The following is a 25,090-nucleotide window of genomic DNA, read 5'->3' on the forward strand; positions in this document are numbered from 1 at the left end:
TGTTAATCTGGTCCAATCAGGGAACTCATACTCTATGAAGTCCACCTGGCTGAGCTTATTACAATCACTACATCCCTCCCCCTCTGAGTGTGTGAGCACAGGTAAGTTCTTTTTTATTTTGTGGCTCCTCCTGGGCATTTTAACACTGGGTCAGGTTCCTCCAACTCTGTCTCTGATACAGGCGGCATGTAATGCAGAGTAGCTCACCTCTTGTAACTGGAGCATCTTGGAAGAAATTTGTTCTCTTCTACAGGCAAGAAAGGCATCAAGGTGGTGACATCCACTATGTCCATCTAATATTCTGAGGTATCTTCAAAGCTTGATGGAAAGGGAGAAGCCACCAGTTTGGAACAGTCGTAAAATCTCCTGCACCGTTTGTGAGTTGCAGCTTTCATATGGTCCTGATCAAGCACATGGACCATCGCAACTACCCCAACTTTAAATGTCACTGCACCGGACCACATGTCACCATGCCTCCTACCCATTTAGGGCCATTCACGTGGTTCCTACACCAAATCCATTCCCTGAAATAAATTGTCTCTCTCACTTCAGGAGTCTTACGTCTGACATTGGCGTTCCTGATGCCTCTGTTTCACCCTCCACCCTCCAGATCCGGAGAGATCAGATTTAACCTGGTGTGGTGACTTCTCTCCATTAGCAACTCTGCTACGCTATCCCTGTAGTTGCATGATGGGTGGTCTTATAATCAAACAGGAACTGGGGCAGTTTGGTATCCAGTGAAGCTCTAGGCTGTTTCTTTAAGCTTGCCTTCAAAGTTTGGATTGCTCTTTTCGGCCAGATCATTGGATATTGGTCAGTAGGATATGCTCAAATTCCCTGCTGGTAAATAAATGACCCATTATCTGTGACCAACACTTTCAGGAGTGTTGAAAAAGATGCATGCAGTTTATCTATTGTTGTCCCCATGTTTGATAATGAATTCTATGCACGTACAGCCACTTTGAGTGGGATCCACAGTGACTAAGAACATTAAGCCCATGAAAGGGACAGAATAGTTAATATGTAACTCAGTCCACGGTCTACCCGGCCATTTGGACGAATATGGGGGAAGATGCTGGCAGTAATTTCTGTCCTTGTTAGCACACTAGGCACTGCCCTACCTGTGGTTATGTCTGCATCCAATCCTCATCGCCAGATTATAATTTCTCGCCAACATCTATGTTCATTTTGGAAACCCCTGGATGACCCGAGTGGAGTTCAGCCAGTATCCAGCGGTGATCTTTCCTTGGGACTAACACTCTTGCTCCCCATAATAACATACCATCCTCTGTGGTGATATGGTCTCTCTGGGTCCAAAAAGGTTCCAGTTCTGTTGTGACAACCCTTTGGTTTCCCCCATCACCCCCAGCAGTTTCAGTTTTGTCAGAATTGGATCTTTCTGCATCCAAAGTCTGATATTGTCAGTTGTGATTGGAAGTGTGACTGGAAAATGTAAAACCGTTATGGACTCTTCCAGTGGGAGTACCACCAGCAATTGTATCTGCCAATGGGAGGCAGCATTTGCTTCTTAGCCTCCTGGACAGTGTTCCAAGTTGTAATTATACAAGCCACCCTTCCTTCTCTGTTTGTGTGTATTTACAGTCTGCGTTAGCCAAAGTCCTGGATGCATATGCTATTGGGTGGTCCTCTTCACTGAGCCACATATGAGTTAACACTACTGCAATGCCATATTAGGAGACATCGCATGTCAATACCAGGTCTCATTGGGGATCATGATATACCAACACTTGTGAGGACAACAGCTGTTTCTTTACTTCCCTGAAAGCTATGGCTTAATTATGTGACCATTTCCAAGACCGACTCCTTTATTAAGAGTTGATGTAACGGGGCCAGGATGGAGACCAGGTTCTGTATGAACTTCCCTTAATAATTCACCAATCCAAGGAAAGACCTAAGCTCCAGTACAGATGTGAGAGCCAGGGCACCAATGGGTGTGATCCAGTCTTATTCACTCTCTCGCCCAAGTAGGTCACTTGGGGATGCCTGGAACACATTTTCCCCTTTGAAGGTGTACACCCACCTGGGACAAATGCTTAAGGACTCTATCCAAGTGCTTCATTTTGGTTTTCCCCAGATAAATGGTGACCCAGGCCCACGTGAAATGTTCTCCACTGTCCACTGACAAACTGCACAGACTGATGAGGTGGCAGTCTTGTATATTGGTACAAACCTTTATGGGTATTAATTGTAGCATACTACTGGAAATCCTCATCTAACCGCAACTGCAAGTATGCATGGCTCCTGTCCAGCTTTGTGAAGGCAGACCCCTGCTAGCTTCGCATATAAATCATCTATGCGGGGAACTGGAAGTTTATCCAGCTGGAAAAGTGTTCACCATTTGTTTAAAATCCCCACAAAAGTGAACCGACCCGTCAGGCTTCACAATTGGTATGACTTTTTATTCATTCATGGGACAAGGACGTCGTCGGCAAGACAGCATTTATTGCCCATTCCTATTGGCCCAGAGGATATTTGGGAGTCAACCACATTGCTGTGGTCTGGAATCACATGTAGGCCCAGACCAGATAAGGAAGGCAGTTTCCTTCCCTAAAGGACATTAGTGAATCAGATGGGTTTTTCCAACAATCGACTTTGAATTCATGGTTATTATTAGATTCTTAATTCCAAACATTTATTGAATTCCATCAGCTGCAATAGTGGGATTCAAACCTGGGTCACCAGAACATTATCTGGGTCTCTGGATTAACAGTCCAGCGACAACACCACTAGACCATCACCTGCCCTCTGACCAGTGCTGCCCACTCTGCAAGTTGAACCAGTTTGATGATTCCTTCACTTTCCAGCCTTCTGAGTTCTGTAAGGCAAATGTCACAAGGCAGCCTTTCAGAATTGTGGAATTGCTTCTGGTCAACATGCAAGTTGGCTTTAGCTCCTTTGAAAGTCTCCAGACCTCCCTGAAAATCTTCTGGGTATTTAATTAGGACTTCACTCAGGCAGCCATTTTCTACTAAAAATGTTGAGCCTATCTAGGTGAATCTTTCTCAACCAATTTCACCCCATCAGGCTTGGGCCCGAGACTTTTACTACAATCAGTGGTAACTAAGCCAGCTGCTTCTCATTTGAGACCAGAACTGAAGTTGTACCCTTAATCTGTGAAGGTGCCCCGGTACAGGTTCTCAAATTGCCGAGTAAAACCAGTCGTGTCTCAGGACGAGAGGAGTCTTGTGGTCATAATATTCCTGAACTAAATCTGTCAACTCTCAAAAGATTTTAGTATTTAGTGCCTCAGGGAAAGTTAGGCTGCTAATAAACGAAAATGCTGAGGGTCCATAAGCTGTCAGGAGAACTAATTGTTACTTTCTATCTGCCTTAAAATCATTTGCCTGGAAAAAATAAAGCATTCTTTCCACATGCTGTGCCCAGTCTTCCACAGCAGGATCGAACAATTCAAACTTCTCAAATATGGCATGATGCCTAAAATGCTTACCCCAACTCAAAGACAATTGTTGCAAGTGAATTTCTTCAGGAGCATGCTGTTCTCACATCGCCTGAAATAACTCCACAGAGGCCAGTATCCCATCACCAAGTCACCCTTTATTTACACATGGAGAGTCCTTGACACTAATTCAGCTCTCAGAACAAACAAGATGTCTGACATTCCTATTCAAATCTGTCAGCTAGGGCACCCTATTAATCAACCAGATTAATAGCTCCAATCAGGGAAATCCCATTCTATAATGACCACCTGGTTAACATCATCACAATCACTACATAGAGACCCAAGCTAATGGGGATGTGGATTTGAAACCTCCCATGGCAGGTAGAGAAATTGTAATTCAATGACAATCTGCAATAACTAAGATGACTATGTCTATGACACTGTCAATCATGTTGCATCTGGTTCACTGACATTCTTTAGGGAAAACCTTTATCCGGTCTGGTCCATGTGTGACTCCAGGTCAACATCAATGTGATTAACTCTTAACTGCTCTATGTGCAATTAGCGCTAGACAATTAATGCTGACTTAGCCAGTGATACTTTTGTCTCTTGAAGAAATAAAAAAAATTAATAAATGCTTCATTATTAAAAGCAGTATATAATGAGAAATAACACAAAAGATTTATACATATTTTCATTTTCAGAAGAATCAGAGGAAATTGCATTCATGTTTTACTTTAGTAGTAATATTGATTTCTTTTTGGAGGTATTAGGTGGAAGGTATAGAGGAGATGCCAGAGGGAGGTTTGTCAACCAGAGAGTTGTGAGCACATGGAATAGTTTACCAGTGGTAGTCGTGGAAGGGGAGTCATTAGTGACATTGAAGCGACTGCTGGACATGCACATGGACAGCAGTGAATTGAGGGGAATGTAGGTTAGGTTATTTTATTTTTGGATTAGGAATATTCCACGGCACAACATCGTGGGCCGAAGGGCCTGTACTGTGCTATACTTTTCTATGTTCTATGTTCTAAACTTTGAGTTAATAGACTGCAAAACCAGTTTTATAGAGATCTACCTGGTTGATTAATGACCTTTTCTTTCTTTAAGGAAGTAAAACTGTCAACCTTATCTGCCCTACATGTAACTCCAGTCCCAAAACAATGTAGATGACTCTCAACTGCCTTCTGAAATGGCTGAGCAAGTCACTCATTATCAAACCACACTGTATCCAAAGAACGGAATGAAAGTGGATGTAACACATGGTATTGACTAAGGCACCAGGAATGAAAACCCTCTCAGCCCTGTCAACCTTGCACAGTTATCCTATAAGGCCATAAGACATAGGAGTGGAAGTAAGGCCATTCGGCCCATCAAGTCCACTCCACCATTTAAATCATGGCTGATGGGCATTTCAACACCACTTCCCTGCACTCTCCCTGTGGCCCTTGATTCCTTTTGAGATCAAGAATTTGTCGATCTCTGCCTTGAAGGCATCCAACGTCCCGGCCTCCACTGCACTCTGCGGCAATGAATTCCACAAGCCTACCACTCTCTGGCTGAAGAAATGTCGTCTCATTTCAGTTTTAAATTTACCCCCTCTAATTCTAAGGCTGTGCCCACGGGTCCTAGTCTCCCCGCCTAACAGAAACAACTTCCTAGCATCCACCCCTTCTAAACCATACATTATCTTGTAAGTTTCTATTAGATCTCCCCTCAACCTTCTAAACTCTAATGAGTACAATCCCAGGATCCTTAGCCGTTCATCATACGCTAAACCTACCATTCCAGGGATCATCCACGTGAATCTCCGCTGGACATGCTCCAGGGCTAGTATGTCCTTCCTGAGGTGTGGGGCCCAAAATTGGACACAGTATTCTAAATGGGGCCTAACTAGAGCCTTATAAAGCCTCAGAAGCACACCGCTGCTTTTATATTCCAATCCTCTTGAGATAAATGACAACATTACATTTGCTTTCTTAATTACGGACTCTACCCGCAAGTTAACCTTTAGAGAATCCTGGACCAACACTCTCAGATTCCTTTGCACTTCTGATTTACAAATTTTCTCACCACTTAGAAAATAGTCCATGCCTGTATTCTTTTTTCCAAAGTGCAAAACCTCACATTTATTCACATTGAATTTCATCAGCCATTTCCTGGACCACTCTCCTAAACTGTCCAAATCTTTCTGCAGCTTCCCCACCTCCTCAGTACTACCTGCCTGTTCACCTATCTTCGTATCATCGGCAAACTTCGCCAGAATGCCCTCAGTCCCTTCATCCAGATCATTAATACTTAAGGTGAACAGATGTGGCCCCAACACTGAACCCTGCGGGACACCACTCGTCACCGGTTGCCATTCCGAGAAAGAGCCCTTTATCCCATCCTCACTAATATCTAGGGAATTTTTCAACATTTTGGAAAGATCTCCCATAGGCTGGTCCAGAAACTATGTCTGAATCACCTTCTTCACCCAAGATGGCATTATAATGCTACGCAGTTGGGAAACTGCTGCTCTGGGAGACCACAACATTGACTCCAGACTTTTGAAATGGTATTAAGATTAAACATAAGGCAAGTCTTTTCAATTTTTCTGCAAATTACCATCTACCTTCCCTCTTTGCTGATGCACCAGTACTTCTCTATATTGAATACATGCATCTGTCCATGACAGTGTTGATAGCAATGACAACCACAGTTACTGTAGAGATAAGGTCCCTCCTTTCCACTAATGCTATACTGAATGGGATAAATGTTAGGCAAGTCTAGCAGCTTAAAAATGGTCATCCATGAGGCCCTCTCTGCCAACAACAGCAACAAAATTATATTCAGCCACAGTGTGTAATCCATAATGGCCTGGCATATCACCCCGTCTACCATTACCATCAAACTTGGAGAACCAACCTTAGTTCAATGAAAAATTCAGCAGAAGTAACAAAAGGGACCCCTAAAGAAAGATTTATACCTAAAGAAAAATTTACACCTGATGAATCTACAACACAGATTACTATGCGTGCCAATCAGCGGAAGCAGCATATGATGGACAAAGATACATTATTTTGCAACCAAAAGATCACACCTAAGTACAGCAGTCCTGTCACATGCAGTCATGACTGGAGTTGGCAATTTAAAAACTACCAAGAGGAGACGACTCCACAAATATCCCCATCCTCAATGATGGGGGAGCCCAGCACTTCAGTGCAAAAGACAAGTCTAAACTGTTTATACCCATCTTTAGTCAGATGTGCCAAGTATGTGACCCATCTCAGTGTCCTTGAGGTATGCAGCATCACTCCATGTGATGTCAAGAGGAGCTGAAGACACTGGTTAGAGCAAAGGTTAAAAGAGCTCTGACAATATTTTGGCAACAATATTGAAGATTTGTGCTTCAAAAATAGCAATGCAGGTAATCAAACAGTTCCAGAAATTGGCATCTCCCTTGTTGAAAATTAACCAGGTATGTTTTATTCACAAAAATCAGAACAAATTCCACCTAGCCAATTACAATCTTATCAGTTTATTCTCAACCATCAACAAAGGAAGTGAATGGTTCATTGACAGTGGTATCAAATGGCACTAGCTCAGCAACAAACTGCTCACTGGAGATCAGTGTGTAACCTGTAAAAGTCACTCAGCTTCTGACCTCAATACAACCTTGGTCCAAATATCAACAAAAATTGAACTCCAGAGGTAAGATGAGGGTGGCTGCCCTTGATATCAAGATTGCAATTGATCAAGTTATGACATCAAGATGGGTTAACAAAGTTGCAGTTGATGCAAGCTGGGGAAAAATGTTCTGTTGCTTTGAGTCATACTTAGGAAGGTGCTTGCGGTCGTCAATCATCTCTGAGGCTTTACATTTATCTTCAGTTGCTTCATCTATTATCCTCGTTCCACCATAAGGTCAGCAGTGGGGATGTTCTCTGAAGATTGCACAATGTTCAGCATTATTAGACTCCTCAGTTTTTTTTATTAATTCACAGGATGAGGGTGTTGCAGGCTAGGCCAGGATTTAGTGCCCATCCCTAATTGCCCAGAGTCAAGTGTCAACCACATTGCTGTGGGTTTAGAGTCACATGTTGGCCAGGCCATATAAGGAAGGCAGTTTCCTTCCCTGAAGGACATTAGGGAACCAGATGGGTTTTTCTAACAACCAACAGTGGATTCATGGTCATCATTAGATTTTTAATTCCAGATTTTTATGACTTCAAATATCACCATCTTCCATGGCGAAATTCAAACATGAGTCCCCAGAGCGTTTCCTAGGTGTCTGGATTAACTGTCCAGAGATATTATCACTCAGCCGTCACCTCCCCTATTGCATCCTAAGTACATATGAAGAACAGGGCACTATCTAGGTTTGGGCTGATAAGTAGCAAGTAACATTTGCAACACATGGGTGCTAGGCAATTACATTTCCAATAAATGTGAATCTAATCTGTCTCCTTGATATTCAACAGCATTCCTATCACTGAACTCCCATTATCAAAATCCTAGAGTATCATTGTCCAGAAACGAAATTGGACCAGACATTTAAATAATGTGACTACAAAACCAGGTCAGAGGCTAGGAATTCTGCAACAAGTAACTCACCTCCTATCTCCCCAATGTCTGTCCACCAACTACTAGGCACTAAGCAGGCGCATGATAGCATACTCTCCATTTGCCTTAATGAGAGCATCTCTAACAACATTCAAGAAGGTCAACACCATCAAGGACAAAGTATTCTGCATGACTGGTATCCCAACCAATATGTTTAACATTCATCTTCCTGTTGCCACTGTGCATCAGTGATGACAGTGTACCATCTATAAGATGCACTGCAGTAATTCACCCAGGTTCTTCCAATCATGCCATCAATCCCATTACCTCTACTACCTAGAAGGACAACAGCAGCAGATACATAGGAATGCCACTATTTGCAAGTTCCTCTCCAAGTAAGACATGGTCCTGATTTGAAACCATACTGCTCACCACCACTTTCCCAAGGCCAGTTAGGGATGAGCAATCAGGTAGCTATCTAACAAGTTGAAAGAAAAACTGAATTTTACAAGTGTGGCAATGAACATGGAAGCAGGAGCTAAGAGATATTCAGGAGATAAACTGTGGTATAATTAGAGATCTTTTGAAAGCGTAGGCATAGGAGACAACTATAGAAGTGAAAATATTTAGGAAGAGAATTTGAGTACATGTGCGTATTGACAGAATGTTCTACCATTATGGTGTGGAAACATAGGATTGGGTACTTAATAGATAATAATTCTTGTTTCCAAACACCACTAGGAGCTCACTTTAGATGGAAACTAATAATCAATGTTAAACGTTTGAAATACTGTTGAATGCTTTTGGAAATGATGCATCAATTTTAAACTTACGTAATTAAATTTCCTATCAATACGGTCTAATATTTAGACTAGGATGAAATCACTTGTGTATCACATGTCTGTAACTGCTTCATGATTAAAAGCAGTATGTAATGAGAGATAGCACAAAAGATTTATACATATTTTCATTTTCAGAAGAATCAGAGGAAATTGCATTCATGTTTTACTTTAGTAGTAATATTGATTTCTTTTTATCTAACACCATTTGTGATGTTTCTCTTCATCGAATATGCATTGATAATTGAACATGAATTTCATTTCTCTTATGGTAGTGTGGGGTACGGCCATTGGTAACTCTAACGAAGAACATCCATTGTGTGTTGTAATGTAGTGTATATTGATATGTAAGCCGAATTGGGCCATTTGGCTCATCGAGTCTTCTCCACCATTCTATATTGCCTGATACATTGCTCAACATTATTCTCCTGCTTCCCCCTCTAACCTCACATTCTTGATTAGTAAAGGAATCAATCAATCTCTGTATTAAATACCAGTAAATGACTTGGCCACTATAGCCCTCTGTGGCAATTAGTTCGTTTCAGTAAGAAGACAGATGACACTGACTTTACAGAGTCATAGAATGATAAAACACAGAAAGAGAATATTCATTCCATCAGCTCTTTAATAGAGCTACCAAGTGCTTCCTGCTCTTTTCCCACAACTGTTTAAGCTAACTAAACTGTCATTTGCTGGGCTTATCCCTCTCTTTTTTTAAACAATCAGAGGGCTAGCATGTGTAATCCTCAATTCGTTTGCAACACCCACTTTATCCATCAGTATGAGTAGATCCTTTCTCCCTAGAGCATTCTTTCTCTAATGTAAAAATCAAGCTCTTCAATCGTATTTCATATGTCAGATGCCTTAGAATAGGCATTGGCTTGGTTGTCATGTTGACGTCTAATATCCTAGATGAATCCATTAGCCTCAAATGCAGCCGTACTATTACTACTTTCTCGGGTTTGTGCGTTGTGCAATCTCTCTTTTAACTGAATTTCCTCAGATTTCTTTTTTCAATTGCATTTGTGCACCGTGATATTGACTTCAATGAGCCATCAACCAACTCTCAACTTACATCTCACAGCTCACCTAACCAAGTCTCACTATTCTCCTGTTCGCACTTGATATCCTACGGCAATTTAGTTTATACTCACTCTGTTAATTCTCATCTCTTTTTATTACCTTATTAAACTTGTGCCACTCAGCAGTGCACAGCTCTAGTCTTTATCCAATACCCTAACATTTGGTACTAGAACTACTTCATATCACCATATACAAAATCTATTACAGAGAATACAAGTAAAAATTTAAAACTAAGTAAGTAATTTGTATTCCTCATCACAGTTCAAATTTATTTTTTGAAAATCTATGCGTCAGTAGCTGGAACATTTACATAATTAGCCAAGAGTTACTCACCAGCTCTTTTCGCCAGCATGTGGGTTGGTGTGTGTCAGGAGTTGGCGAGACAAGCAAAGCCTAGTTCCCGCTCTGCAGATTTATCTAATAAAAGTAAAATACAGATGCTGGAAATCTAAAATAAAAACAGGAAGTGCTGGAGCGATTCAATAGGTCCATCAGCATCCATGAAGAAATAAATAGAGTTAACATTTTGAATCGAGTCCAGTATGACTGAGTCCCAAAGAAATGTCACGTGGACTTGACTTAAAATGGTAACACTTTCTCTTCCTTTCTGTCATCACCTGCCTCCCCCACCCAACAGAGATGCTGCCAGACCTGCTGAGTTTCTCCAGCGCTTTGCTTTATGGCAGAATTTTCTGATGGTTTGGGTCTGATTAGAAACTCAGCTTGCAAAATTAGGAGTGGAAGAGGAAGAAGCATGACTTCACCCAATCTCCAGCTCCCAATAATGATACGCCACTTCAAAACTCAATTGTTCCTTTCCATTTCAGGATTTCAAGTACCAAAAAGAAATTAGCAACTTCAGGTTTAACCATAGAGTCATAGGCTTCAGTCCAATCAATCCATGCTAAAAATAATCCCAAACTGAACTAGTCTCATCTGCCTGTTCCTGGCCCATATCCCTCCAAACCTTTTCCATTCATATATCCATCCAAATATCTTTTAAACATTGTAATTGTACTGCATCCACTACTTCATCAGGAAGTTCATTCCACGTGAACCACCCTTTGTGTAAAAAATTTGCCTCTTACGTCATTTTCAAATCTCTCTCCTCTCACTTTAAAAATGTGCCCCCGAGTCTAGAAATTCCCCAACAATTACTGTGAACTCTATACCTCTCATTATTTTATAAATTTCAATCAAGTCACCTGTCAACCTCCTATGATCTGGTGAAGAAAGTCCCAGCCTCTGCAGCCTTTCCCTATAACCCAAACCTTCCATATCTGGCAACATTCTAGTAGATCTCTTCTGAACCCTCTCCAGCTTGATCATATCCTTCCTATAACTGGGCATCCAGGCTGGGCTCAGTATTCCAGATGTCCTGTACAACCTCAACATAACATCCCAACTCCTGACTGAGCAAAGAAGCCAAGTGTGCCAAATGCCTGTCTAAATGTGATGCAAAATTTAAAGAATTATGCGCCTGCACCCCTAGTTCTCCCCGTTCTACAACACGAACCAAGGCCCTACCACTAATTGTACAAGCCCTACCCTTGTTTGTTGTACCAGAATGCAATACCTTGCATTTATCCAGTTGGAACTCCATCTGCCATTTTTCAGTCCATTGACCTGTTTGATCAAGGCCCCTTTGCAATCTTAGAAAATCTTCTTCACTGCCTATAATGTCATCAATTCAGTGTTATCAGCAAACTTACTAACCATGTCTCTATATTCCCATCCAAATCATTTATATAAATGACAAACAAAAGAGGAACCAGAACCGATCCCTGTGGAACACTGCTGGTCTCAGGCCCCCATCCGAAAAGCAACCCTCTACCATTACTGAGATAACAAAGTGCGGAGACGGATGAACACAGCAGGCAAAACAGCGTCTCAGGAGCACAAAAGCTGATGTTTCAGGCCTGAAAGGGTCTATGCCCAAAACATCAGCTTTTGTGCTCCTAAGATGCTGCTTTGCCTGCTGGGTTCATCCAGCTCCACACTTTGCTATCTCGGATTCTCCAGCACCTGCAGTTCCCATTACCTCTACCATTAGTCTCTGTTTCCTGCCGGTAAGTCAGTTATGTCTGAGGTTCCATGAGGAACCATTTCAATGACATTACTAAAATCCAAATAGAGAATATCTACTGCTCTGCCATCAAAAATCTTTCTGGGAACTTTCTCAAAAAACTCAATCAAGTTTCCTTGCACTATTTTCCTTGCACAAAACCATGCTAATTATCCCTAAGAGATAGTAAGAACTACCAACGCTGGAGACAGAGATAACACAGTGTGGACCTGGAGGAACACTGCAGGCCAGGCAGCAGTACAGAAGCAGGAAAGCTGACGATTTGGATCGGGACCCTTCTTATCCCTAATCAATTTTTGCCTCTCTGAAGTCCATAAATCCGATCTGTCATAATCACTTCCAACAATTTACCCACAACCAAAGTCTGTCTATAGTTCCCTGGTTTCTCCTTATAACCTTTCTTAAACAAAGGTACAACATTGGTCACCCTCCAGTCATCAAGCACCTCACCCACTTTGGTTATAGACGAATATTTCTGCAATGGGTCTCATAATTTCCTCCCTTACTTCCCACAATATTCTGGGATACTTTAGATCAGGTCCCAGAGATTTATCCACTTTCGTATTCTCTAAGACTTCCTGAACGTCCTCTTCTGTAATGTGAATTGTTTTGAAACGTCAAAGTTTATTTCTCTGCATCCCCTGCACTCTATTTTTTTCTCAACTGTAAAAACTGACATGAAATATTCACTTAGTATCTCTCCCATCTCCTGGGGTTCAACACAACAAATACCTCCATGATCTTTAAGGGGTCTAACCCTCTCTCTAGTTTCCCTCTTCCTCTTAATGTATTTGTAGAATCTCTGAATTATCCTTAACCTTATCTGCCAATGCTATCTCATATCCCCTTTCTGTCTTTCTGATTTCTCCAAATGCCTTCTTCCATAACATGCAGAACAGTAGACTTTAAAAATATGTGCTGAGATTAAATCATGGTAATTCTCTCCAAGTTTTCCTGAGTATTCAAGTCTCACACTTTGTATGATGGGGTGATAATATCTGCAAATGTTTACTTTCAATTGTACAACAGAATAATTATTGTCAGTCTATTAATTTGCAAGAAGTGTTATTTCAAGTAGATAAAATGTGAGGCTGGATGAACACACCAGGCCAAGCAGCATCTCAGGAGCACAAAAGCTGACGTTTCGGGCCTAGACCCTTCATCAGAGAGGGGGATGGGGGGAGGGAACTGGAATAAATAGGGAGAGAGGGGGAGGCAGACCGAAGATGGAGAGCAAAGAAGATAGGTGGAGAGGGTGTAGGTGGGGAGGTAGGGAGGGGATAGGTCAGTCCAGGGAAGACGGACAGGTCAAGGAGGTGGGATGAGGTTAGTAGGTAGCTGGGGGTGCGGCTGGGGGTGGGAGGAAGGGATGGGTGAGAGGAAGAACCGGTTAGGGAGGCAGAGACAGGTTGGACTGGTTTTGGGATGCAGTGGGTGGGGGGGAAGAGCTGGGCTGGTTGTGTGGTGCAGTGGGGGGAGGGGATGAACTGGGCTGGTTTAGGGATGCAGTGGGGGAAGGGGAGATTTTGAAACTGGTGAAGTCCACATTGATACCATATGGCTGCAGGGTTCCCAGGCGGAATATGAGTTGCTGTTCCTGCAACCTTCGGGTGGCATCATTGTGGCAGTGCAGGAGGCCCATGATGGACATGTCATCAAGAGAATGGGAGGGGGAGTGGAAATGGTTTGCGACTGGGAGGTGCAGTTGTTTGTTGCGAACTGAGCGGAGGTGTTCTGCAAAGCGGTCCCCAAGCCTCCGCTTGGTTTCCCCAATGTAGAGAAAGCCGCACCGGGTACAGTGGATGCAGTATACCACATTGGCAGATGTGCAGGTGAACCTCTGCTTAATGTGGAATGTCATCTTGGGGCCTGGGATGGGGGTGAGGGAGGAGGTGTGGGGACAAGTGTAGCATTTCCTGCGGTTGCAGGGGAAGGTGCCGGGTGTGGTGGGGTTGGAGGGCAGTGTGGAGCGAACAAGGGAGTCACGGAGAGAGTGGTCTCTCCGGAAAGCAGACAGGGGTGGGGATGGAAAAATGTCTTGGGTGGTGGGGTCGGATTGTAAATGGCGGAAGTGTCGGAGGATAATGCGTTGTATCCGGAGGTTGGTAGGGTGGTGTGTGAGAACGAGGGGGATCCTCTTGGGGCGGTTGTGGCGGGGGCGGGGTGTGAGGGATGTGTCGCGGGAAATGCGGGAGACGCGGTCAAGGGCGTTCTCAATCACCGTGGGGGGGAAGTTGCGGTCCTTAAAGAACTTGGACATCTGGGATGTGCGGGAGTGGAATGTCTTATCGTGGGATTATTTCAAGTAGTGTCTGTTAACTGCCTGGATGGTTGAAGTGTAAACACAGGAACTATATCTCACCTTCGAACTGTATAAGATAAATTAACATGAGGAAGAAAGGCTGCTGTGGCTTTGGTGCACACTCCTTGTCATCAGCTGTAAATTTGGGTTTCAAGGAAGCACTTGGAAAGCCTCTTTAATCTTTAAAATTATATTTGCATAAAAGGCTAAGTCAGTCTTCTGTGCACACTGTAAGTCAAGATCATCATGTCCACAAGTTACAATAAGGAGTGGGGGATTCTTCAGTCAGCACACAAAGGTATGGTTTAGTGCTCAATTCAAATCATATATTCAGATCTATTTTGAAAGTCCACTTCAACTTTGTATTATTTGTAGTAAATTGAAAACTTGAGGAAATTTGGGAAATTGAGAAGTAAAACAGGTTGGATTATTGGAAATTTTAGCTGTATTGACAATAGAACTATGAGATGCAAAAATGAGACATTACAGCCTTACTCACCATTGGTAAGAAATGTCATTAAATGTGATAAGTTTATACGGGGAATTTCAACTATCTTTGTCATAAAAAAGTGAGATAAAAAATTAAAATAACTCAGCAAGACTCTCAGTGATCTGCAGGTGAATGCCTATTATCCCACTGATGATGTCACCTAGCATGGTGATGAAACGTCTGAACAAAAACAAACCAGCTCAGTGAGCAAGTCAACAAACTGGCCCTCGTTCTCAATTTTAGTAAATAAATGTTACTGTCACATGCTGAAATCTTTAGTAAAATTTAAGTAAAAGAATGCAAATGTAGTCTTTGCAAGGCGAAGAACTCACATCCTGTCATCGATAAGGCTATAAGTCAGAAGTGTGATAGAACACTCTTCCACTTGGCTGTACGGGTGGAGCTCCAACAAAACTCGAGACCATCCAAGACAAAGCAGCTTGCTTGGTTGGCACCACATCTATCACTTGCAACGTTTATTCCCTTCACCATGACACAAAATGGAAGCAATGTGTACCATCTATAAGGCGCATGATAGTAACTCATTGTGGCTCCTTTGAAAGCACTTTCCAAACCTGCTGCTTCCAACACCTCGAAGTACAATGATAGCAAGTACATTGGAACTTGGAAATGCTTGGGATCCTAAGAACAAAGAGCAAAGGACAACACAGCACAGGAACTGGCCCTGCAGCACACCAAGACTGTGCTGAAATATGATGTCTTTCTAAACTAAAAACCTTTTTCTTCTATGCAGTCCATATTCCTTTATTCTCTGCCTATTCATATATCTGTCATGATGCCTTTTAAACGTTGCTACTGTACCTGCATTCATTGCCTCATCTGGCAGTGCATTCCATGCACTCACTACCTTCTGTGTAAAAAGCTTTCCCCTCACATCTCATTTAAACTTTTTCCTTGTACCTTAAACCTATATCCCCTAATAACTGACATTTTACTCTCAGAAAAAGACTTCAACTATCCATTGTATCTGTTCCGGTTATAATTTTGTAAACATCAGGTCACCCCTTATCCTTTGACATTCAAGTCAAAACAAATCAAGTTTGTCCAATCTTTCCTCATAGCAAATATCCTCCAATAACTAGTGAGCTATTTCTGTATCCCTGCTAATGCCTCCACATCCTTCTTTTGGTGTGGTGGCCAGAGCCATAAGCAATATTCCTAATGTGGCCTAACTAAAGTTCTTTACAGACGCAACATGACTTGGCAATTTTTATAACCTATGCCCTGACCAATTAAAGCATGCCATCTCGACCACCTTTTCCACTTGTGTTATCAGTTTCAGGGAAATGTAGACCTATGCACCTAGATCCCTCTGTATGTTGATGCTACTAAGGGTTCTGTCTGTAACTGTATTTACTGTGTATTTTCTCCTGGATTAGATCTTCCAAAATGCATAACGTTGCATTTGACCAGATTAAACTCCATCCAACATTTCTCATCCTCTGGCAAACCTCCTCATGGTTCACAGCTCCCCGAGTCTTGGGTCATCCCCAACTTACTAATAAGACCACCTACATTCTCCTCCAAATCATTAATACATATATCACCAACAACAGGGGTGCCAGCACTGATCCCTGCAGAACAGCACTGGTCACAGATCTCCAGCACTATTCACTCTGTTACATAGAGTCATACAGTCATACAGCACAGAAACAAACTCTTCGGTCCAACTCGTCCATGCCGACACAGTTTCCCAAACTAAACTAGTCCTACCTGCCTGCGTTTGGCCCATATCCCTCTAAACCTTTCTTATTCATGTGCTTATCTAAATGTCTTTTAAATTTTGTAACTGTAATTGCATCTACCACTTCCTCTGGCAGTTCATTCCATATATAAACCACCCTCTATGTGAACAATTTCCCCCCAGGTCCCTTTTAAATCTTTCTGCTCTCACCTTAAAAATGCCTTCTAATTTTGAACTCCCCCACTCTAGGGAAAAGACCTTCACTTTTTGCCTTACCAATACACCTCATGATTTTATAAACCTCTATAAAATCACCCCCTGAATGTCTTACTCTCCAATGAAAGGAGTCCCAGCCTATGTAGCCTCTCTTTATAAGTCAAACCCTCTAGTCCAGGCAACATCCTGTTGAATCTTTTCTGAACTCTTTCCAATTTAATTATATCCTTCCTACAGCAAGACAATCAGAACTGGACACAGTACTCCAATGTCCTGGACAACTTCAAACTGATGCTCCAACTCCTGTACTCAAAATCTGAGCAATGAAGGCAAGTGTGCTAAATGCCTTCTTAGTCACCCTGTCTCCCTATGACATAACTTTCAAAGAACTTTCTACCTTGACTCCTACGTCTCTCTGTTTGACAACACCACCCAGGGCCCTACCATTAAAGTCCAGCCCTTGTTTGTTTTACCAAAATGCAATACTTTACATTTTCCAAATTAAACTCCATCTGTCACTCCTCAGCACGTTGGCCCAATTGGTCAAAATCTCTTTGTAATCTCAGATAGCCTTCTTCACCATAAACAAAATGACCAAGCCAATTCTGGACCTATCTTACCAACTCACTGCAGATCCCATGTCACTTCACCTTTTATATCAGCCTGCTAAGTGAGATCTTGTAAAAGGTCTTGCTAAGGTCCACGTAACAACATTCACTTCCCTGCCCTCATCAATCATTTTATAAATTCCTCAAAAGTCTCAAATTGTGAAACACAGCTTCCCTTGCACAAAGCCATGCTGCCTATAGCTAATACATCCATAATTTTCTAAATTTGAGTAAATCCTATTCCTAAGAATTTTCTCCAATAATTTTCACCACTGACATAAGGCTCACTGGTGTGTAATTTCCTAGATTATCCCTGTTGCCTATCCCTGTTGCCCTTCTTAATCAAAAGAACAATTTTGGCTATTCTCCAATCCTCTGGAACTTGTCCTGTGACTAAAGAGCATACAGAGATTTTATACAAGGCCCCAGCAATTCCCTCACTTGCCTCTTTTGGAATTCTGGAATAAAGCCCATGAGGTCATGGAGACTTGTCCACCTTAATACTTTTTAAAACGCCTTCTCAAGTGCACTTAAGGATGAACAATAAATGCAGGTATTGCCTGTGACGCCCACATGCCATAAATGAATATTTTAAATATACATAATGCTAGCCCCAATCCAGTCCTCATTCGAGATTCAGAAAGGCACTTCTTCTTTAACAAAGGTCTGTGATCAAAAGCAGGTCTGCTTGCTGAATTTTCAACTGCAACCATTTAAAGCATTTCTATACTTGAGATTTACAAGCAAATATAGGATATTTACCAGAGTCCACATTGAAGAATACACGTACCAACTAAGCAGTGAGCCACACCTATCTAAACAAGCAGGTTTGATATTATTTTTAAGAATGATACACTTCAAGATGGAGGCACATTTTAAAACAGAAATTAATGATAATTACTCAGATCTGTGGTAGCTGTCACTGTACATTTAAAGCACATGGTGGAGGGATCACAAACAGCCTGTAAATGCATCAAAATTTTTAAAATCAAAATAAGAATCATAGAGTACAGAAGGCAGCCAACGGCCTATCAGGTCAACGCAGGCTCCTTCAACAAAGTTAGTCCCACTCCTTGATTCTTGACCCATATATCTATCGATAGTTTGCTCCTACAAGTGACCTTTCACAAGTTTCTAATGAGTCTATTTCCAACACCACAAAAGGTTGACATTAGCGACTTGAAGTGCCTGCAAAATAAACATAATCCAAGCAACTACAATAATTCACTCAGAAAAAAATAGTCAAGAAAGTTAAATTATTAAAACCCTTCTCTTCTGAATAGAATACGGGAACAAACTGCTTCCATTCATTCACATTGTTCAGAACTCAAATGGATCACGTGGTTTCTATTTATTCCCATCATTGTTAAATTTCTACTTCCTGATTTCAGTGCTAGGTGCTGCCAGGAATGGATCTAAGCAAAAAGGAAACCAGCCAATGCAAATGGACTTAGCTAAGAAATTTAAGAGCATTGGTCATTTAGCAGACATTATGCTTTTTGGTGGTGACAGGTGCTCCTGCTCATGAACTGTCAGCTCATGTTCCAACCTTTTGTCATTTATTCAAATTATAATCTAACATTCCCTGATCCAAAGGTAAGAACAAATGAAAAAGAAATGCAAAAATGGTTACAGATAGAGATAGTTCAAGAGAAGATGTGGTACATGAAGACGATTTTTGAATATACTATTAATTGCATTCTGACAAACAAGATCTTCATCTAATAGAGTCATAGAATCATACAGCATGGAAACAGACCCTTCTGTCCAGCCAGTCCAGACCAACCATAATCCCAAACTAAACTAGTCCCACTTGCCTGCACTTAGCCCATGTCTCTCCAAACATTTCTTATTCATATATTTATCTAAATGTCTTTTAAACATTGTAACTGTATCAGCATCCACCCCTTCCTTTAGAAGTTCATTCCACACACAAGCCACTCTCTAAAAAATTACCTCCATGTCTTTTTAAAATCTTTCTTCTCTCATCTTATATATACCTTATATATACCTCTCATAATTTTACAAACATCTGTCAGGTCACCCCTCAACCTCCTTTGCTCCAGTGAAAAATGTCGCAGTCTATAAGCATCTTCGCATAACTCAAACCTTTCATTCCTAGCAACATCCTGGTAAATCTCTTCTGAACTCTCTCCAGCTTAATAATATCTTTCCTATAACAGGGTGACCAGTACTGGACACAATGCTCCACAACAGACCTCACCAACATGCTGTACATCACCAACAAAACATCTCAACTCCTATCCTTAAAGGTCTGAGCAACAAAGGCAAGCGTGATAAACGCCTTTTTATCAGCCTATATGCGATGCAAATTTCAAAGAATTATGATCTCTTAGGTCTCTCTATCTTACATTACCCAAACCCTACTTTTAACTGTATAACTCCTACCCTTGGTGGTTTTACCAAAATGCAATACCTCAGATTTATCTAATTAAGCTCCGTCTAATACTTGAAAGAACACTTAATGTGAACAGAAAATAGCAACATACAATACACTGAACACAATGAGAGAAAATAAAAATAACTAGAGAAACTCAGCATGCCTAGCAACATCTGTGGAGGGACGAAGAATTAATTTTTTCTCTTTCCACAGATGTTGCTAGACCTGCTGAGTTACTCCAGGAATTTCTGGTTTTGGTTGTTTCAGATCCCCAGTATCTGCAGTTCTTTGTTTTACTTTTATGACAGAAAGCAACTTCAGATGCAAAAACTAGTATATATGTGAGTAGTTAAAAGACACTATAGTCTAGCTGGTTGAAAGCTGATGTTCAGGACTAAGATGGCAGCAGAATAAGATGCTCCAACCAGAGCCTCTCTGCTCGACAACTCCTTTTCCTTTTTCTTTCTTTTATACCCCCTTTGCCCTTTGCAGCAGCTTCCCCTCACCATCACCAACATTTAACTTCCCAATCTAGACAATGGGGTGAGATAAAGAGAGACAAGTCACGGGCCAAGTCCTGCAGCGGGGAGCAGTGCGAGTGTAGGCTGAGTCACGAAAACAAGTTGTGACCAGAGTCTGGAGCAGGGAGCACAGTGAACGATGGCCAAAGCCCGGAGTGGGGAGCAGAGCAAGCATTGGCAAAATCCTGGAGCGGGAAGCAAAGCAAGCACTAGCCAAGTCCTGGAGCAGGGAGCAAAGCAAGCACATGCTGAGCCATGGAAGAAATTCATGGCCAGGGCCTGGAGCGGGAGCAGATTGAGCCTAGGCCAGTTGGGGGATGAGTCCTGGAGGACAGTCTGGGAACAGAGGTCAGCACATAGAGGCAGTGAGGCCTCACATTCTGAAGCCTGGCGGGCATGGACTCAGTGGAAAACACGATAACTTGAACACTTTAAAGACACTTCTTATTCTAATTATGGACTTTTAAACTATGTGTTCACATGTTGGCCTTTTTTTTAAACTATTTCAATTCTGTGACAACATTTAAAGTATCTGTTCCTCGGTACCCTGTACCTAAGATGGTGCCGAGAGGCAACATTACAAAATATTGACTACATTCATTTGACTTGCACATGACAATAAAGGCTATTCTATTCTTCTGTTCTAAACTATTCAGCTTCTGGTTTGTTGTATAAATCTAGATTAAAGCAAATATCAAACCGAAGGGGTTTATCCATGTTAATACTGTACAAAATAATAGCTTTCACAACAAAACGTAAAACACAGATTTGATTTTACGTAGTTTGACCCTATCGTCTGTTTTTAAAGGCCAAACATAAACTATAAGCAACAGTACAGAATTAACCAGAACCATAAGTTTCAATATCTCCTACCTCAATTGTTTCTTGAAATGTCTTTGAATGAAAGGATATCTCTGGCTCCTGATGATAATGGTGCCCTGTATATGTTTTGTCGGTTAAGACTGTGGAGTTTGGGCTGTGGCCTATAGTTTCCAATGCATGATGTTCCAATAGATCTGAAGATGTTTCTCCCCCATAATTCTGTGCCAAGGGAGCATGAGATGTCTGAGTGAAGTCCAGGAGTAGAGGATTCTGCAGATGAAAAGGGTAACAATTGTTCGGTGGTAGCTCAGAAGACAGGAAAGGATAAAGGCTACATATGGGGTACTTTGGAGGGTCTTTAACCATCCTATCAAAGAGATGAGGCGCATTTTGTTGTCCTGTATTCTGTAATTGATTTTGGCAATACTGAAGTAGCCTGGATTGAGGTGGCATCTCTGCTAACTCAGGGCTTCGAGACTGATTCCATGTTGATGATTGTTCTGTGCTGAAATGAAAGAAGTAGACAGCATTGTTCACATTCAATATGTTTTATGGACAACTGAAAAGCAAAATGTGCATCAAATACTATCCAACTTAGAGTCATCAGCATGTAAAAATGATAATTTTCACATAATTTTGCAATATCCCATTAGCATATATGATGTAGATTGTGGATATTCATAAATGTATTTATTCATTTAGTGAATCCAAATTGCCAAAGCCAAATAATAGGTGATTAGTCCATCACATTATCTAGAAAGGATATATTTCAGCATAAAGGGTTGCTACTCAGGTCCCAGCTGTGGAAGTTGACTATACAGGAAACTAGATCTGCCTTGAACCACTTTATCAAAGACTGCTTGGGCTATAGTCGTTCAAAGCCTGCAATTTGACAGATGGAGTTTGCTACAAGGAGCTTTGATAAATGTGAAGTGTTGCATTTTGGTCAGGTAAACCAGGGCAAAACTTGTACACTTAAGGTAAAGCCCTGGGGAGAGTTGCCGAATGAAGAGGATGCAGATGCATAGCTCCTTCAAAGTGGAGTTGCAGCTGGACAAGGTGGTGAAGAAGGCGTTTCACACGCTTGCCTTCATTGGTTGGAACACTGAGTACAGGAGTTGGGATGTCATATTGCAGCTGTACAGGACATTGGTGAGGCCACTTTTAGAAATTCTGGCTGTCTTTCTATAGGAAGGATGATGTTAAACGTGAGAGGGGTCAGAGAAGGTGGACAAGGATATTGCTGGGACTGAAGGGTCTGAATTATGGGGAGAGACTGAATAGGCTGGAACTATTTTCCCTGGAGTGTCAGAGGCTAATGGGTGACCTGATTGGAAGTTTATAAAATCATGAAGGGCACAGATAGGATGAACAGTCAAGGTCGTTTTCCTCGGGAAGTTGAATCTAAAATTAGAGGGCATTGTGAATAGTGACAAAGGATGTTGTAGGTTGCAGAGAGACATAGATAAGCTGCTGAGCTGGGCTGAGAGGTGGTAAATGGAGTTTAATGCAGACAAGTGTGAGGTGATGCACTTTGGTAGGAGTAACCGGAAGGCTAAGTACTGGGCTAATGGTAAGATTCTTAGCAGTGTAGATGAGCAGAGAGATCTCGGTGTACATGTACACAGATCCTTGAAAGTTGCCACCCAGGTTGACAGGGCTGTTAAGAAGGCATACAGTATTTTAGCTTTTATTAATAGAGGGATCGAGTTCCGGAACCAAGAGGTTATGCTGCAGCTGTACAAAACTCCGGTGTGGCCGCACTTGAGTATTGTGTACAGTTCTGGTCACCGCATTATAAGAAGGATGTGGAAGCTCTGGAAAGGGTGCAGAGGAGATTTACTAGGATATTGCCTGGTATGGAGGGAAGGTCTTACGAGGAAAGGCTGAGGAACTTGAGGCTGTTTTCGTTAGAGAGAAGAAGGTTGAGAGGTGACTTAATTGAGACATATAAAATAATCAGAGGGTTAGATAAGGTGGATAGGGAGAGCCTTTTTCCTAGGATGGTGACGGCGAGCACGAGGGGGCATAGCTTTACATTGAGGGGTGAAAGATACAGGACAGATGTCAGAGGTAGTTTCTTTAGTCAGAGAGTAGTAATGGAATGGAACGCTTTGCCTGCAACGGTAGTAGATTCGCCAACTTTAAGTACATTTAAGTCATCATTGGACAAGCATATGGACGTACATGGAACGGTGTAGGTTAGATGAGCTTCAGATCAGTATAACAGGTCAGCACAACATCGAGGGCCGAAGGTCCTGTACTGTGCTGTAATGTTCTATGTTCTATTGGTTTAAGGTGAGAGGGGAAAGATTTAACAACGATCTGAGGGGTAACTTTTTCATGTAGAGGGTGGTGCGTTTATTGAACGAGCTGCCCTAGGAAATGGTGGAAGCTGGTACAATTACAACATTTTAAAGGCATCTAGTTGGGTATATGAATAGGAAGGGTTTAGAAGGATACAGGTCAAATGCTGACAAATGGGATTGGGTTAGATTGGGGTGTCTGATTGGCGCAGATGAGTTGGACCGAAGGGTCTGTTTCTGTGCTGTACGACTCCATGATTTTTCATGTTTTCCATTTCTTGATCCAAAGAATGTTTGGGCAGATTTTGTTTAGGAAAGTTGCTCCATATCATACACTTAGAATGAAGGCAGGCACTAAATGGGTTACCGGTCATCATTGAGTTAAGTGAGGTTCAGCATTGATACTTTCGATGAACTTGTGTGTTTTCATCAATCAGCAATCTGTGGACACGTGATGTTTGACAGGCCAGGATAACAAAGGAGAGCTTTTGAGCAGAGGGATCAGCATTGCATTTTCAATTGATAAACTACATGTCACCAGATTTAATTAAGAAGTTTTCAACATTATGAAAACAATTAACAGACAGTTTAGGCAGACACACAAACAGGTGAAAAATAGAGGTATATGGACCGTGTGCAGGCAGATTGGACTAATTTAGAATAGCACCCTGGGTTGGCATAGACATTGTGAGCTGAAGGTCTTGTCCTTGTGCTGTACTGTTCCGTATTCTATGCTCCAAGTAGTGCAAGGCCCAAATATCAAAGAACAATAACAGGAGGGAGGAAAGAATTTAGGCAGAATTGTTTCAGTGAATGAATAATAGTATAATGCAATAACTTATGCAGAATCCTTATTATTGTGGCAGATGCAAACAAAATAGAGTCAATTAAGTACATTTCTATAGATCAGGGCAATGATCTGTTAAAAAGGGAGGGAATTACTGAGTTTATTGTTATTTTCCCATTCCTAAGAACCCTAACGTTGGTATGATAACCCAGAAGGCAGAATGCTTAACAGGATAGCTACTATTCCTAACACTTTTGCAAAATTGCTTTTTTGAATTCATTCATGGAATGTGAGTGTCCTTGGCTGGGCCTACATTTATTCTCCAGTCCTTAATGAGTGATTTGAATGATTTGCTAGACCTTTTCAGAGGGCAATTGAGTGTCAGCCATATTGCTGTGGGTTTGGAGTCACAGATAGGCCAAACTAGGTAAGGTTGGCAGATTTCATTCTGTAAAGGACATTACAAAACCAATACTTATGACAATCAACAATGGCGACATAGTTACCATTAAAATACCTTTTAATTAGAGATTGTTACTGAATTTAAATTGTATCATCTGCTGTTGAGGAATTCAAACCATTTCCCCAAATGATTATTTTCACCGACGGAATATTAGTCCAGTGACATTTCCACTGTACTACCACCTCCCCAGAGCATTACAAACACTGGGAATGTAAACAAACTTCAGGATATTAAGTACCTCTTTCACAATCAGGAAACTAATTTGCTAGAACGCAAGGCTTGTTTTTCAGGTACAAGAACTTGGATTGCAGGAGGGGAACTAAGAGTAGACTTTCCATGTCGGTTAAAATGGTGCATTTTTTCAAGTCATGAAACCAGTCAATACAAAGTATTTATCCTGAAATTTATACCCATAATTATTTTTGTCTTTTGTCGATAGACATTGATGTTGCTGGTTCAGCCAGCATTATTTTCCATTCTTATTTACACTTGAGA

General features: G+C 41.6%; 1 protein-coding gene across 2 annotated transcripts in view; it reads right to left on the reverse strand.

Moving 5' to 3' along the window:
- Positions 1–25,090, reverse strand: part of LOC125462423 (probable helicase with zinc finger domain) — a 367,554-nt gene that overhangs the window by 46,309 nt on the left and 296,155 nt on the right. For both annotated transcript variants that reach the window (XM_059653989.1, XM_059653987.1), the window contains exon 27: positions 21,091–21,544. In XM_059653989.1, the coding sequence (XP_059509972.1) occupies positions 21,091–21,544 (454 nt within the window). The remainder of the gene's footprint in view (positions 1–21,090; positions 21,545–25,090) is intronic.

Source organism: Stegostoma tigrinum, chromosome 23 (assembly GCF_030684315.1).
Source record: "Stegostoma tigrinum isolate sSteTig4 chromosome 23, sSteTig4.hap1, whole genome shotgun sequence".
NCBI classification, from domain to species: domain Eukaryota; kingdom Metazoa; phylum Chordata; class Chondrichthyes; order Orectolobiformes; family Stegostomatidae; genus Stegostoma; species Stegostoma tigrinum.